The sequence below is a fragment of the Zootoca vivipara genome, chromosome 8, assembly GCF_965207765.1.
Source record: "Zootoca vivipara chromosome 8, rZooViv2.hap1.1, whole genome shotgun sequence".
Lineage (NCBI taxonomy): Eukaryota > Metazoa > Chordata > Lepidosauria > Squamata > Lacertidae > Zootoca > Zootoca vivipara.
In genome coordinates, this window is record NC_142591.1 from 48,056,399 (window position 1) to 48,072,855 (window position 16,457).

Sequence of the window (16,457 nt, forward strand, 5' to 3'; positions counted from 1 at the left end):
AAGTACCTTTGTGCAGGGCATAGAACTAGAGTTGCAGTAGTCAGTCTAACTTTGATCATTCAAAATTTGCTATCTAACCCATTGTAAATCAAACCAGGACTCAGATAGCATATCTGTATTCAGGAAATGAATTATGTATGTACTGGTACAGTTAAGACGTCACAAATTGTATTACTTTATTCCAGTTTCCCTTTGATATCTACCCACTTACTCAGTGTGCTAGAACAAGAGTCACATGATTTCTTCTTTAAACAAGGATCAGCATCTGAGGCACAAGGAGATCCAGCAGTCTGTGTACCTCTTAGTGCAGTTTGGGTAACTTGGGGCCCTCCAAATGACATTGGACTTTGACTCACATTACTCCTAGTCAGCATGGTCAATAGCCAGGAATGATGGGAGTTGTTAGTACTACAACATTTGGAAGGTCACATGTTCCCTACTCCTGTCTTAATATAATGAATTACTGAAAAAAAGACCTTGAGCTTTGTGTGCATTTAAAGCAAGAATAACTGGCAGTGTTTTTTGATTAAGTTTGCTGATTTCAGCCTGAGTTCAGGGACATGTCAGAAAATGCTTATATGTTTAAGTTTAGTTCAGGGGCATTACTGGGCAGAAATTATATTCCTGCTTTCTCGGGAAAATATTTAGGCCCCTTAGTATAATTTATTTATGCTTCCTAATAAAGCCATAGCAGTCTTATTTTAAAACAATCTGATATTGTCAAAGCAAATAGTTTCTACTTTTTTCTGAACGTATTTTTGAGATGTTACACTTTCACTGAAGGGCTGTACATTGGAGTTGGCATCTCTAAATTATTGTACTGAGTGGACTTTAAAAAGTTGTATCTAATAATTCCAGCTGTCCTGTAGTCAGGAGCAGATCTGCCATGAAACTAATGAAGCTTAAGCTTCAGGGTCCCTAGAAAAGAATTTAGTCCACATTGTTTAAGAATTTTGGGTCTGGTAGATCCAATTTGATTTGCATGACTCAATTTGATTATTATTTTTGTGTGTGTATATATTTCAACATTCCCAAAGTTTGAGAGCCAGTAGCACAGATGTAAAGGTGTGGTGATCTGGAACAACTCCATTGAAGAAGATAACAGTGGCTACTTAGACCTTGTTTCTGGTTGCGAAAGGAGCACCATAACAGTTCAAGCTTCATTCAAAAATGAATACCTACATTCAAAAATGTAGGTCTGAGACACTCTGCAGCAGCACATTTCTAGTTTTCTGATTATCTGTAGATTCTCTCTCCACCACCACCCTGCCACCCTAATTTTCATGGAGTGCCTAATTTTCATGAAGTGATATCCTTTCTTTCTCTAGTTCAGTATTTGAAAGTAAATGAGAACAAAATGGCAATAAAAGTAATACAAGCTTGTCATACGAATGTCATGTAAGACCTAATTGAAATGGCAGCTGCATGCACTACACTTAAGTATTACTGGAACATAACTCCTTTGATGTGATGCTTTAAACCCCTTCTTGGCTGTACTTTCTAGCTACTTAGAAACCCTGGTACACTATACTTAAGCATCTTTTCTGATACTTAAATATTTCAAATGTCAAGTGTTTTTTCTCTAGCTACGCAGCTTTTAATCTATGTCCAAATTCATAGATTTGCGGCACACTGAAGCTATTGCCTGTTGTTTGCATATTTAAGCAACAAATTTGTAGCTCTCTGTTAGCATATACATTGCTAAAAATTATGTGGCATGTCCTTACTCATTTTAAGCAATATTTTTATAGGCAAATCTTTATTCTGTTTTGAAAACCTCTGGGATGACTGAGGATAACTTAAGTTCCCCAAAACCTTTAGGTAACCCACTTTTTGTCAAGTGCAATATTATCATTTGCTGTTTGCCTGCAGAGCAATATCTTTCAGATAGGAGCATAGGAAGCTTCCCTATAAGAGGCCAGACAATTAACCTATGTAGCCAAGTATCTCTTGCTATCTGCTACCTGACCAGTGAGCTATGGTTCATATGGTCTCAAATATAATTTCAGTTTGCCTTGGTGTATTTATTTAATGTTGCACAGTACTGAAGTATTATTTAAGGTTGTCTTGGTAAATATTGATAGATTGTTTTTACAGATACAGTTAAATAAGATGGAATGCTTTTTATGTATTGAATACCTATACCAAAGGTGGGGAAATTGTGGGACTCCATTTGATGGACTCCAACTCCCATCAGGTCCAGCCAGCAGAGCCAATGGTCAGGGATGGTGGGAGTTGTAACATCTGACCTACACAACCATGAAAAAAGTGCAACTAAGCTCATTATCTAAAGACCTACTTGCACACATAGATGTCTGCAAAAGAAGTAAGGCTATGTGTCCTCGTGTATGTATTCTGCATCCCCATGGAGTACTTATCTTAGCTGCTTTGTTGCTTAATTTCCAGGTGTTAAATCTGGCATACTAGCTGTGAAGATTGAAGAAATGCACGAAGAATGCACTCTCTGCATAACCGTCTGCCATCAGTTGGGACAAATTTGTGCTGGCAGTTCTTCCATAGAAAAAATTGCCGTCATTGAGCCTAGGCTTAAAGTTATTTTTGCAAAAGAAACAGCAACTCACCTAAGGCTAGCTCTGCAGGATGTCTTATATATCCATCCTCCTTGGTAAGTATTTTTAGTTTAAATTACTTATTAAAATATTTAGAATCTGTTCTTGGCATGCTCGTGTATCTCCATGAATGTATTTATTTCACCTTATTGGGCCAGGCTGCATTTCAAGGTGTATATAATGATATAACTGAAAAATATTTTAAATTCAAATGTGTGAAGCATAATGAAATGAGACACTGTAATGGTCTTTCAAGTGATGAACAAGAAGTTTTGGTTCTTTCCTAGTGGACATCAATCCTTTACCTGTCTGATGGGGAATGCATTGCACCTTGTTGAGTTCTCCAGCTACTATTGTGGAGGGAGAGCACCAAGCAAGAACAAATCAAATAAATGCTGCTAAACTTCTGGAAGTTGTATATCTTTAGTTTCTCTATTTATCACATTGATAAACACAAGCTCCCTGGATCAATCGTTCACCAGTCAGACCAGGACCAACAAGGGATATTGTTCCTGCAGAACCCTTTGATAGAATGTATGCATTTAAAAAGTTATAGATATTCAAGCAGACAATGTGGACCAAAAAACCCCCAAAACAAATCCCTACCATCAAAAAGAGAGTTAGATGTCTTTTAAATTCTTCCTTTGAAGTTTTTGCAAAAGCAGAAGAGTAGAGCTCTGATAAGGAAAAGAAGCTCAGCCACCCCACAATAAAATTTAAGAAAATTCAAAGTCACTGACTGCAAGAACACTGCTGGAAGAAAGATTTAATTATACAATCTGTTGATGATTACTTCTTCAAAGTCTTTGGAATTGGAGATTATAAACTATCCCTTGAGATAGAGAGAAATGTAGCAACCTTGGTTAGCTTGTATCCAATAAAATAATTCACAATATATTTTGAGATGCTGCAGCCTACATCTTAAATTAATCAGTTCTTAAAGAATGGCGTTGTCATCGTCTAGTGTTTTAAATAACTTAAACTCTAATTATTCTTCCATATTATTGTACCAAGTGTTTTATAATAAAATCTTCATAAATGTAATGCTTTTAATGTGGACTTAGGCTCTTCAGAATGATTTCCCTCCTCTTTTAAATGATTCCCTAGGCAATAATTAGGATCTTAATTTGTGTCTTTAATTTTTTTAATGGGTAACTTTTGTTTGTCATTTTTTGAGCTTTTCTCACAAACTTTCAGTGTGTATTTCAAATGCCAGTGGTGTTACTGTGGCTTGACTTGGTGGTTTTTTGTTTGTTTTTTGGCATTATGATATCTTGTGTCATGTGGAGCTGCATAATTGATATGGCAAGGTGGGGGAGGAGTGTCAAGGTACACATAATACATGTGAAGCTTAGGAATAGTGGAGTGTGGAATGATGGTGCTAAATGAGCAAATTAATCTGCCTTAAACAATAGTTGTGCAGTCATGTGCATCCAGTGTAGATAAGAAATGTGGAATGATGCAAATCTTACAGATCTGAAGTATCCATCAGTGTACTTCCAATTTAATACCTAGCTACAACCTAAATAGAACAAAATGTCAGCCACAATCACCTAATACACTGAGCCTGCAAAAGCAAGAGAGGCCATATTGATCTATTCGCTCATTATTGTGATAACGCATCAATATCTGTTTTGGTAGCACATCTTCTGTGGGTGTTAAATATTTAAGAGAATGGGTGTTATTAAGAAGTAAAGTGGTTATGTAATCTGCAAAATAGGTAAGATCAGAGGTGAATGCATCAGCAAACAAATATTTGCTAATACTTCATGTTAGCTTTTTTAGTATATGGCAGGATCATACAATTAGTAAATACATTTGAAATATAGTAGTAGACACTTCTATATACTTTTGCCCATTATTTATATGCAAAAATATTATACTTTTAAAAATCTAATTGTTGTCAAAGGGTAAGTTTGTAGAAGTCAACTTTTGCCATGAAGGGAGGAATATTTACTGTATATTCCTGCGTATAAGACTACTTTTTAACCCAGGAAAATCTTCTCAAAAGTCGGGGGTCGTCTTATACGCCGGGTCGTATTTCTTATACGGCAAGTATATCCCAAACTCTATATTTTAACTGGAAAAGTTGGGGGTCGTCTTATACGCCCAGTCGTCTTATATGCCGGAATATACGGTATTTTTTATTTTCTGTTCCTCTGATAAATGTGTGAACTGAGTCAAGCATTATGAACTAAACGGTTTGTAGCATACCTGTTTTAAAATGAGTTGTCATGTCTAACATTTTTTAAAAAAATGGGGGGAGAGAGAGATTGAAAATATTCTAGTGATCCATAAAGAAGAATATTCTAGACTTGGAAATCTCTAACGCATATGAAAGAGGAAATTCCAAAGATACTACAGTGACAGAAATTGCTATTGGGCTGTTGTCTACTGACGTCAACAAGGGATAGCAGACAGTTTTGTTAAAGTCAGTAAAAATGTATAGCAGGAATTAACTCTGGGCTAGATGCAGAAATTTAAATTATATATGACTCTTTTTAAGAGTATTCCCATGTGTGTTTAATCCCATTATAAATTCCACATTTTGTTTAAAGATGAAGTGGTAAAACTGAAATCTGGCCCTGCTGGAAGATAATAATTTTGCTTTAGACAGTTTTGGATAGAAAGCACACTAAAATATTTTCAAATGGCTTAGCCAAGTTAATAGCCCCCTGCCAGCAATGAATGACCTGTCTGCTACCTGAAACAGTTATTCATTTGGGGGGGGGGAATCATGTCTAATTTTCAGTCTTAATGTAACTACTAAAAACAAATTTTATCACAATAAGATTTTAAGGATTAATTGACAGTGTTGCAGAGATAGGTGTGATTTTTTAGTAACAAGAATACAAAGCTGAACATGAATGAATTGCAGCTAAAATATTATATTCATTTTTCACATGGTCTAGTCCTTCCCCTGTCCACTCCCCTAATATTCTTAAGAGGGTCTCTTCTCTAGTCTTCAGAGAGTAGCTGGAAGTGGGGAGGCAGAAAATGTCCTCCTTTCTTTCCACTCTGCAGTTTATATCGCACCTAGACATTCCATTGTTGAGCCCATAACCTAGGTTTCATATCTCCGTTTCTAACACTGATGGTGATTATCCCGGGTGGTCTGCAAGGAAACAGACAAAGGTCAGAGCAGTCTTCAAGAGGTAGACCCCGTGTCAGACTTGGCAGTGGGCCCTCCTGAAGCCCTGGGGCAATACTCTCCTGTAACACCAGGTCTTATGTGATGATGCATCAGGGGAAAGATATTGTTCAGGTGTATCCTTAGAATGAGTGAGTTGACAGCTTTGGTCAGGTTCAGGTGCCAGCTGATCAGCATGTTTTGTGTTAGAAAAGAATACTCGCCTGCAAAGGTCTGATTTACAGTATCCTTGATGTATTTTGCCTTTTCTTAAAGCAGATTTGTATTACTGGTACTTTGAAATATTTGCCTTGGGCATCTTTCTGCAGTTCAGTTTCTTTCTTCCCCCTGGCGCTCTGCAATCCATTCTGTATAGTGATTGGTGAATGGAAGGACTTCCTTTGATCAGGGTTTGACTGAATGCTCTTTTGCTTTATTCCAGTTCCATGATTCTCAGTCCTATTCCATTTTTATTACTTTTTCTGGTTCACTTGGGTCCTAAACCTTATACAGTGGTACCTCTACTTACGAATAACTCTGCTTACGAATGTTTCTACTTACGAATAGAGCTCTGTCCGCCATCTTGGATGCGGTTTAGATAGGATTTTTTCTACTTACGAATTTTTTCTCCCAATGCATTCCTATGGGATTCGACTTACAATTTTTTTCTACTTACAAATGTGCGTGCGGAATGCATTAAATTCATAAGTAGAGGTACCACTGTAGTATGCTTGCATTTCAGTATGTGTGCCCTTTCAGGGTGCTCGGCTGGATAAGCATATGCTGGAAAGAGCAGGTACTTTGATCTCCCCAAACATGATCATGCCTGTAGAAGAAAGCCAGCCTTGCTGATTATACATCTGACAGGTTGAAGAACCTCTTGTGAGGGATCCATCAGGGAAAACAAAGGCCATTTTGAGTATTCCAGGGGTCAGAAAACTTTTTCAGCAGGGGTCCGGTCCACTGTCCCTCATACCTTGTGGGGGGCCGGACTATATTTTGGAAAAAAATAATGAACGAATTCCTATGCCCCGCAAATAACCCAGAGATGCATTTTAAATAAAAGCACACATTCTACTCATGTAAAAACACGCTGATTCCCGGACTGTCCGTGAGCTGGATTTAGAAGGCGATTGGGCCAGATCCGGCCCCCAGGCCTTAGTTTGCCTACCCATGGAGTATTCTATCCCACTCCAGCGTGTCCAAGATAGAGCAGTATGGGACTGTGCAAATGAAGGGGCAGCATTAGTTCTAATTTGATTCTATAGAATAGAGTAAGCAGGCTGCAGATTGGAATGCAAATGGTTTGGAGAACTGCCTCTTCCCCAGACAGTGGGGTCCTCATGGACAAGTGGAAAAGGTAGCCCTCAGGGTTTATCCCAGGTGTACCCTTTTACATTTTCTTTGTAAAATGCTGTCATTCACTCTTCTGAGGGAAAGTGAAATGCTGTACTAGGTGACAGCTTTATTTTAGGGGTAAAACCTGTCTACCACACATGAAGCTGATTGAATCAGATTTCATTGACAGTCCAGTGGGAATACATGCACACCGCCCCAAAGAATCACTTCAGAGAGTAGCATTTTCCTTCCACGCACATCCCAACTGGCGTAATATCAGGCACTTTGCTTGTATCCAGAATGAATGTCATGTGGATGTGCTCCCTTTTTTTGGTTAGTTACAAATGATATGTAGTTTAAGAAAGGGGAGCCCATTTGAAGTGCATGGTATTCCAAGCACAGCATGGTTCTAACACAAGGTTTGACTGCTGTTGATCCTGGAAATGTCATATTTCTGAGCCATTCATACCTTAAGGTTATTTTTTCCATTTCCTGTTTATATGATTCTATGTTTTGTAATGAATATTGAGGTAGTGCTGCTATTTAATGTGACTGAACTATTTAATCTCTATGTGATGTTGCCCTCCATACCGGGAAACTCTGAAAACAAGACAAAAAATAACAAATGAGCAATTAAAACCAAAATAAAGCATTGGGTGCAGAGAGAACACATGTTACCAAACTGATTCAAGCCACATACTGCTTTCTTTTAGCTGTTGTGTAAGCTACAACATATGATCAGTTAAAAGGTTTATAGTTTGTTTAACAATGTAATAATTTATAGTCACAAATCTAACATCAGAACTCTATTATAACTGTTGTAAAAATTTACAGAGCTACACGGTCCTAGAATTAAGTGGATCCTTGACCCAGGAAGAGTCCAGGTATCCTGGCAGGCAGACGAAGTTTGAGCGTCTCCTGCCTACCAAATAACAGAGGCCAAACCAGGACGTACGAAGCAAGGTACTTTATTTATTAAATAATAAAGCTATTGCAATAGCGATCCGTCCACACAAGCAAGTTGAAGTGAAGGGACCCCGAACAAAGGAAGCTTCACAAATTTATAGGTTTCATTTCCAATAGTACAGAATTGCATAAAAGGTGGGGAAATGGGTTCTGGGAGGGGGTAATCGCGAGAGGACAAAGGGGTTGATGGAATTCTTGATGTAAGATATCATGGTGATAGTCCAGGTAATGATTATGCATGTCTCCTTATTGTTTGACAGGAAGACTCTGCGGATGTGGGAAGATTGTTGATAACACCTGTTTATCAAATAAAATTGTTGTTCTCACTGAAAGTGTGTATTTGAGTCGTGCTCTTTTAGACTGGCTAGGTGGCAGTGTGGTATCAAGAAACAGTGGAAACAGTCCGTAAAATATGTTGTGCCACAGAGGTGCCTATTAACTTGCAACAAAGTTTATACAAATATTCAACGTTTGCAATAGAGAGAAAGGACTACACTTAAAGTTAAAGAAGAAGAAGATATTATACAGTAACTAATAATACACAGAGAGGATACAATTCTAACAGCGGTAAAACGTTCACAGTTCAGAGCGATGTTTGACAGCTTATAACATTTTATCAAGGACAACGAACTAAAAGCTTAGAAGGGTGCATAAGTGGAAACCTTTGCAAATAGTAGAGTCAAACAATTAATTCTTCAGGATGGCAGGATTTTTTAAACAGGTACAATTTGATAGAAAGGTTCAAGGTATCAGTGCAAGGTTATATTATTGCGGTTTCGTAAATAGATACAGTTTCATACAGAGTAGAGAATAGGGAGATGCATCGGGTAACATGATAGAGGACACCATAACATTACTAAAGGAACAACGGAATAGTTTATTAGGGATAAATATATATATCTTAAAAAGGTCCATGGTTCAGCTGAATCTGGGTCATGAAAAGTACAAGGGAGGGCACCTCAGGCGGGGATTTGGGAGGGTGGAAGTTCCGAGAATGGGTGATCGTTATCGTTTTTGGTTATCTAGCTGGAGGTGCGATTATGCAAGTTTCCATGTGGGTGTGAGACAGGATTTAGCGATGGCTTATGTAAAAGGGTGCGTGTGTTTTCCAAGAGGTCTGGAGGAACTGTCTGGGTCAGCAGGGGATTAATTTACCTTGATACGGCAGAATAGGCTTCTCTTGACTTTTGAACCATGAAGTCAAGAAAATGGCTTCTCTCTGGCTAAACTGTCCCCTCTCTGTACATTGGTAGTCTCGTAATGCATGGGGGCAAATTCCTCTTACCCTGCCCCTTATAACATTTCCCCTCTCTGCGGATTAATTTTTAAGTAATTAAAAATTATTTCCGCACACCGGGGTAATGTACTCCCCACTCCCAAGGTGGAACATCGGTACTATCTCGGGGAACTCAGGGGAAGGACATAACGGAGCTTGAAAGGAGGTTGGGGAGGGCTTTTGTCTGCGGGGAGTTAACATAGCCGGGAAACATTGGAGGCAACAGCAAAGGGAGGTAAGGAGGAGGATCAAAGATAGAGCTAGAAAAAGGGTGCCTTTCACGATTTCCCTGAGCCAGGAGGCATTGGGAAGCCACGACCAGATATCCCAGTCTGAGACCCCTTCATTCTGCACCTCGTGGAGATCTTTTGTTAGGGAATCGATGGCTCGGAGGTGTGCTGTTATATTCAGGGTCTGATCGGATACATACATACAGCACTCCGCCCCGATGAGCTTACAGGTCCCGCCCTGCGCTGACAGGAGGAGATCAAGAGCCAAGCGGTTCTGAATAGAGAGGGATCGGACCTGAGTGAGTTCTGTTAACACTGCTAGCGTGGCGGCCTCAGATTCATTGATGAACCGCAACAAAATATCCGTTAGTTTTAAGATGTCCATATGGTTCGAGAAAGCCCCATAGGCTGGGAACACTGCGCGGAGCCAGGTCTCTGCCTTTGCCTTAGGTTTTAACGGGGTAGTCGGGGACCTCCTGTTTCTCAAGCGGCCGGTAGGTAAGTCCTGGGTTACCCGGAACCCTGGGTGTATGTGGCCGAGGAAGCAGGATCCTCTCATGTGAATACTGACCCACGTATAACCTCGGGAGGAACAGAGCCAGAATAGCCCGCTGAGGGGTTTCCCAATTCGTCCGGTGCTAAAGGCTTCTATGAGACCGTCAATGGGTGATTCTTGAATGAACGGGAACAAGACGGCTGTCAGGGCAGACTTGAGATCAGGGTAAGAACGGGAATGCGTGTGATTCCTGACTAAGGTGAGGTCCTCTCCGGGGTTTATTAAGATCGTAACGGGGCATTTGCTAGAACCCACATGGCTTCCAGTTCCTGTAAATTCTCTACAAATGGGTCCTTGGGACTCACCACTCAGGTATATATACTGTGAAGTGGGCTTTAAGAAAGTAAGGTTCCGGTTCAGGAGGTAGGTACTCTTATACTGTTGGAGGGTTAGGGGGTTTGCAACGAAAGGCACTCCCTGCTCTATGTGGGATGGGATATGGGTGCAGATCCAGCAGTCAGTTAAATTCGTGGCATGGGCGGCCCGCTGAAGGAGCTGGACGTACGTATTACTTTGCCATGCAGAGATATCGGAAATGCGCGGGGGCAAGGGAAGTCCTGTAAGGTTGACGTTTCTAGGGGCAGTGCCGAGGGGCTGTAAAGGGTCCTGTCGGTGGAGTAAGTGTAGGTCAGTTGAGACTCCCCCGCATCTCTGGGGTCCTACATGGTCCCATTCCGTACTAGCCCCACCTCCAACTGAGTGTAACCATCCCTCGACATACCTATTTCCTTCCCAGGTTGATGCCGTCCCTATGTCCCATATACAACAAAATTTTCGAACGCAGATACCTTGAATGGTCGTAGCAGTGGATGGATTGGTACACATGAATCCATAAGTCCAAAAGTCATAATGCATAGAGTCCGTGTATTCCCCCCAAAGTCCTTGTCCTTGTTCTGCAGGGTCAAAAGTCTTAATAGTGGTGCCCCATTGGGTCTGATGAGAAGTTCCATTGTGGCAAGTTAACCGGTTCCAGGAATGGTCAAGGGTAAAGAAAGCACGTCCCAATATAGAGAAGGAGGCAGACCTTATAAGTAATTCCCAGGTTTGGGTGCCTCGCAGTTGGGGTCGAAAGGCATGTGGTAGCCACCTCTTAGTTCCGGGAAGGCAGAATTTGAAGTCTCCAAGGTTGTTCAAGGAAGTAGGGTCAGAGGAGTCGACGGTCCGATGATCCAGGAAGAAGAACTCAGAAGGAATTTCTCCACAATTGAGCTGCTGGGCTGCGACGTAGGTGATGAAGGCGAGACAGTATCCCAGGAGCAGGGTCCGGTCCATCTCACGGGTTGGCAGAGGCGAAAATCTGTATAAAAATAAAGAAAGAAACTCGACAGACACGATACAGTTAGGGAAGGGAGGGGGTGGTGGTTTTTGGGTTTGAGAAAGATAAGGGAGGAGGGTGGGAAAACTGGGTTGGGTTTTGGGAAGGTGGTATGAGAAAGGGAAGGTAAAACAAAAACTGGGGTTTCAGGTCCCGCTCCCGGTGTCGTGGCATTTCTGTTTCCGGAACTGCATTCGTATGGGTGGATGATCTGGGTCGTCTGGTTCAGGTACTACAAGGATCTTTGACATCCACTTCTCCAGGTCTCCTTGGTCACCTTCCTTGGCCGTTATTGGGATCGAGGTGGGTTCCTCGGGAGGGTCTTGGGGGGATTCGATGGCTGGCGCGGGATTGTCGAGTGGGACGGTGTCTTCGGTGGAGTTGATGGAAGATGGGGAGGTCCTTGCAACGTCACCCAGGTCGTTGGGGTTTGGTGCGGACTTACAGAAGGTGTGATGAATCCAGGCAGAACGTTCAGAGACCTTGATTGCAGTTGGGGTCGTCAGGAGAATCTGGTAGGGTCCTTCCCACTGGGGTTGTAAGGTGGCTCGCCTGTAAGTTTTAACCCAAATCCACTGTCCAGGCGTGAAGGAGTGAGCATCGACATCAAGGGGAACATTCTGACAGGTCGCTGCATAATGGTGTAGTTTCTTTAGTTGTCGTTGTAATTGTGTAACATATACAGTCAGTTCGTTTTCCCCAGTCTCTAGCTCAGAGACGGGGAGTTGGGTGGTATGAGTCGGGGAGGGTCTGGCGAACAGGAGTTCATAGGGAGATAGTTTCAAGAGTCCTCTCGGCTGGCTACGAATATTATGTAGGACTAACGGAAGAGCATTTATCCATTTTAGCCCGGTAGCCTTACAGATTTTTCCCAATTGGGTTTTTATAAGTCCATTCATCCGCTCCGTCTGACCTGAAGAGGCCGGATGGTACGGGGTGTGGAGTTCCCATTTAATTCCAAATGCCTTGGTGACAGACTGAACTACCTCTGCAGCGAAATGTGTCCCACGGTCAGAGTCTAATCGACGTGGAACTCCGTATCTGGGAATTATTTCCTGCATGAGGATTTTGGCAACGGTTTGAGCATTTGCTCGTTTGCATGGAAAAGCTTCTGGCCAACCTGAAAGTCGGTCTGTTATGACAAGTAATTGTTTAAACCCCATACAGTTCGGGAGTTCTGCAAAATCTAGTTGTAGGCTTTCAAAGGGTATATATGCCCAAGGTCTAGACCCTGGTGGTTTGCGTGGTTCTTGTTTTGGGTTGAATCCGGCGCAGATGGTGCAATTTTTGGATACTGCCTTCGCAAATTGGTGTGCACCTGGGGCATACCAATGCCTAAGGATGCTGTCTGCTAGGCGGTTTGCTCCCCAGTGTGTGAAATTGTGTAAAACCCGGAGGTGGCGGGGTACCCAGGCTTTAGGCATTGCTAGACGTCCGTCCGGCAAAACCCACGCATTGTCCCTTTGGTGTGCCCCCAGTTGTTGCCATGAGCTTATTTCTTCTACACTAGCGGTGCGATACATTCGATTGAAGTCTACATCGGCTGGAACTAAGATGGCTTGAAATTCATTTTCATACATTTCCCCTCTCATGGCCGCTGCCTTCTGGGCAGCGGCGTCCGCAATACTATTCCCTAAGGAGACAAAGTCCGTGCCATTTGTGTGTGCTTTGCAGTGTATTACTGAGATGGCCTTCGGGAAATGTATGGAGTCCATTAGTCTTTTCACTAGCGGTGCGTGAGAGATTTGTGTTCCTGCAGCTGTTAGGAATCCCCTCTGTTTCCAGAGGGTACCCGTAGCGTGTACCAGTCCGAAACAATATTTGGAATCAGTATAGATATTTACGCGCTTGCCTTCACTCAATTCGCAAGCTCTGATAAGGGCAATAAGCTCAGCTGCCTGCGCACTGTAGCGCGGGTTTATAGGTGCAGCTTCTAGGATGGTGTCGTGTGTTACCACAGCGTACCCAGTTTGTCTTGTTCCAGCCACGACCTTGGAACTTCCATCTGTAAAGATTGAGATATCTGGGTTTTCCAAGGGAAGGTGGTCTAAATCTTCCCGTGGCCTTTCGGCCAAGCGGACTGCTAAGGTGCAATCGTGATGGGGGGTCCCGTCGTCGGGCAGAGGCAGTAGGGTGGCTGGATTTAGGGTATTGACTCTTTTAATGCGCACGTTGGATGGTGTGAGCAGGGCAGCTTCGTACTGATTTAGTCGTTCGTTACTAAAATGTTGACAGTTTCGTAAGTTTAACAAGGTGGCTACAGCATGTGGTACATTTAGGATTAGTTCTTGATTTTGAACGATTTCTAGGGCTCTGTCCACTAATTCCGCAGCGGCAGCAATCGCCCTGAGGCAACCTACAGTCCCCTTAGCTACCGGGTCTAATTGAATACTGTAGTAGGCGACAGGACGTTCCTGGCCTCTGAAGGTTTGTGTCAGAACTCCGGAGGCTACCCCTTTCTGTTCATGCACGAACAGCGAAAAGGGGAGACGGTAGTCTGGCAATCCTAAGGCTGGAGCGGACCTCAGTTCCCTTTTGATAGTTTCAAAATTTTGTAGGCTTTCTTTGGACCATTCAAGGGGTTCTGGTTCGTCCTTATTAGTCATCTTTACAAGGGGTTTGGTTAATTCTCCATACCCTGGGATCCATGACCTGCAAAATCCGCTCATTCCTAGAAACCCGCGGAGCTGTTTCTTGGTCTTTGGCAGGGGAACCTTAGCTATAGCATCTACTCTTTCAGTTGTCAAAGCTCTTGTTCCGTGGCCAATTATGTGGCCCAAGTATTTTACTTCAGTTTGGCAATATTGTAGTTTTTTTGGTGAGACCTTGTGGCCCTTGTCGGCAAGGGCGGTTAGTAGATGGACGGTGTCCATGTGGCAATTAGTTGCGGAGGTGGAGCAAATTATCAAGTCATCTACATATATTAAAAGGGAGGAGCCAGCAGGAAAGGAGAGGTCTTGTAGGTCCCTATGCAATGCACAAGCAAAAATTGTTGGGCTCTCTACATATCCCTGTGGGAGTCTAGTCCAAGTCAGCTGTCCTTTTTCCCACGTAAAGGCGAACAGAAATTGGCTTTTCTCATGCACTCTTATGGAAAAGAAGGCGGAGCATAAATCAATGACACTGAAATATGTACTATCTGGTGGGATTCCGGTCAAAATTGTATTAGGGTTGGCGGTGATGGCGTGGCGGGGTATCACAAAGTTGTTGATAATTCTGAGGTCTTGGACAAGCCTGTATTTAACTGGGGCACCCGGGGGTGATGGCTTGCGTACCGGCAGGAGTGGACTATTGCATGGGCTGACGCAGGGAACAAGGATGCCTTGATCCATAAAATCCTGTATCATTGGCCTCAATCCTTCTATTGCCTCCTGCGGCAAGGGGTACTGTTTGATGGAGGGGTATGGGACATCGGTGCGGTATTTAATAACAACGGGATCTGCCGATTTTAAGAGTCCCACAGAGGTATTAGTATTTCCCCATAGGTGAACTGGTACCTTGTCAATCAGAGGGGTTGGTATTTCTAAATCAGTCAGGTTTTCTTCCTTTAAAATGCCTTGAAAGGAGACTGCCGCCTCTTCTGGCATGTGGAGGTAGATACCCTCAGTGCTGCAAGTTATAGTTGCCTGTAATTTACATAGTAGGTCTCGCCCTAGTAGGTTGACAGGGCTCGGGGTCAGTAGAAATGAGTGCTCAGCAGTCAGGGGCCCTATCGTTACTTTCGCTGGCTCTGAAAGAGCGCATGTCCTGGGGATCCCATCAATGCCCATTATACGTTGTTTTTGCTGACTGGACCTCAGATGACTGTCGTTTAAAGTTGAGAAAGTTGCCCCAGTATCTAGTAAACACTGATACTCATGGCCATCTATGGTGATTGTGCATATGGGGTCATGGGCTGATAATGCAATTGTCGGGCATACCAGGGCAAGGTTCAAAGGATCCCCGTTTAATTGTCATTGGTTAGTCTCTGAATTAAGAGTGGGTTGCATTTGCTCCTGGTTAAATTCTAGCGGTAGTTGGAATGGGCGCTGATTCTGGAAAGGGTTTGGCGCTATCGGGTTTGGGTTTTGCGCTGCATTGGATCCCATCCCTAGAGCTGGTTTTGGTGCCACGGTATTTAAGAATAATGGACAATTTCGCTTGAAATGCCCTATTTGATTGCAGAAAAAGCATTGAGAGGTGGTCTCTCGATGCTGGACATTGTTAGCCCTTTGGTAAGGAGAGGCTTGTCGATTTGCATGTGCGTTCATCCCTCTAGGTTGTGTGGGAGCCTTTGAATTTCTGAAGGGGTAACTAGGTTGGGGGTTATATGCGGTACTGGCTGCACTCAAAGCCAAGGCGAGGACTCTAGCATCGTCCTCCTTTTCCTTCCTTGCCTCCTTTTTCTTTTTCTCATCCCTTCCATCATAAATGGTTTTCGCAAGCCCGAGGATCTCACTCATGGGTTTCCCTTCATAGGCTACTTGGAGGGAGAGGAATTTTCTGATGTCCGGGCAAGCTTGATCTTTAAAGAAGCTTTTTACCACTACTTGGTTATCTGGGGTATCGGGATCTATTCCCCCCCATGTCCGGAAAGCGGTTATTAGCCTGGTATAGAAAGCGGTGGGAGTTTCATCAGGTTCCTGGGTGACCTCCCTGATTTTAGTCCAATTTGTTGATTTTTTTCCTGCAAGCCTTATCCCATGTAAAATGGCTTTGCGAAACGCCTTCAGATACCAAATCCCGGAGGAGGTGTTATAGTCCCATTCTGGTTCGGTTCTAAGTTGGGCTGCAGTGAGTGGCTCAATCCCTACAGGTTTGTTGAGCTGGACATCGGGCAATTTTAGTGCTTCTGTTGCTTTTTCCAATATTTCCTCCCTTTCAGGTTCATTAAAGAGGCCATTTAAAAGCATATGCACATCCGCCCAGGAGGGGTTATGAGTAGAGAAAATAATGGCGATTTTACGATAGCACATGTCAGGATTATCTTTCAAGGTTGACATTTGCTGAGCCCAATTCAATAAGTCCGAAGTTAGGAAGGGAATATGGGAGTAGACAAAGCTTGTCCCATCTGAAACTGGGACTGATCTTAGAGGA

At 42.8% G+C, this 16,457-nt stretch overlaps 1 protein-coding gene and 1 long non-coding RNA gene across 7 annotated transcripts in view; both read left to right on the forward strand.

Annotated features, from left to right (window-relative positions):
- SPIDR (scaffold protein involved in DNA repair) overlaps positions 1–16,457 on the forward strand; it is a 182,306-nt gene that overhangs the window by 76,828 nt on the left and 89,021 nt on the right. For all 6 annotated transcript variants that reach the window (XR_015951481.1, XM_088675475.1, XM_035126454.3 and 3 more), the window contains one exon: positions 2,407–2,626. Coding sequence is in view for 5 of the 6 variants with exons in the window: in XM_088675475.1 (XP_088531601.1) it covers positions 2,407–2,626 (220 nt within the window). In the remaining variant the exon portion in view is untranslated. The remainder of the gene's footprint in view (positions 1–2,406; positions 2,627–16,457) is intronic.
- Positions 7,868–8,339, forward strand: LOC148684840 (uncharacterized). The gene is made up of 2 exons (XR_015951482.1): positions 7,868–8,001; positions 8,265–8,339. It is a non-coding gene; the product is annotated as an uncharacterized LOC148684840 (long non-coding RNA).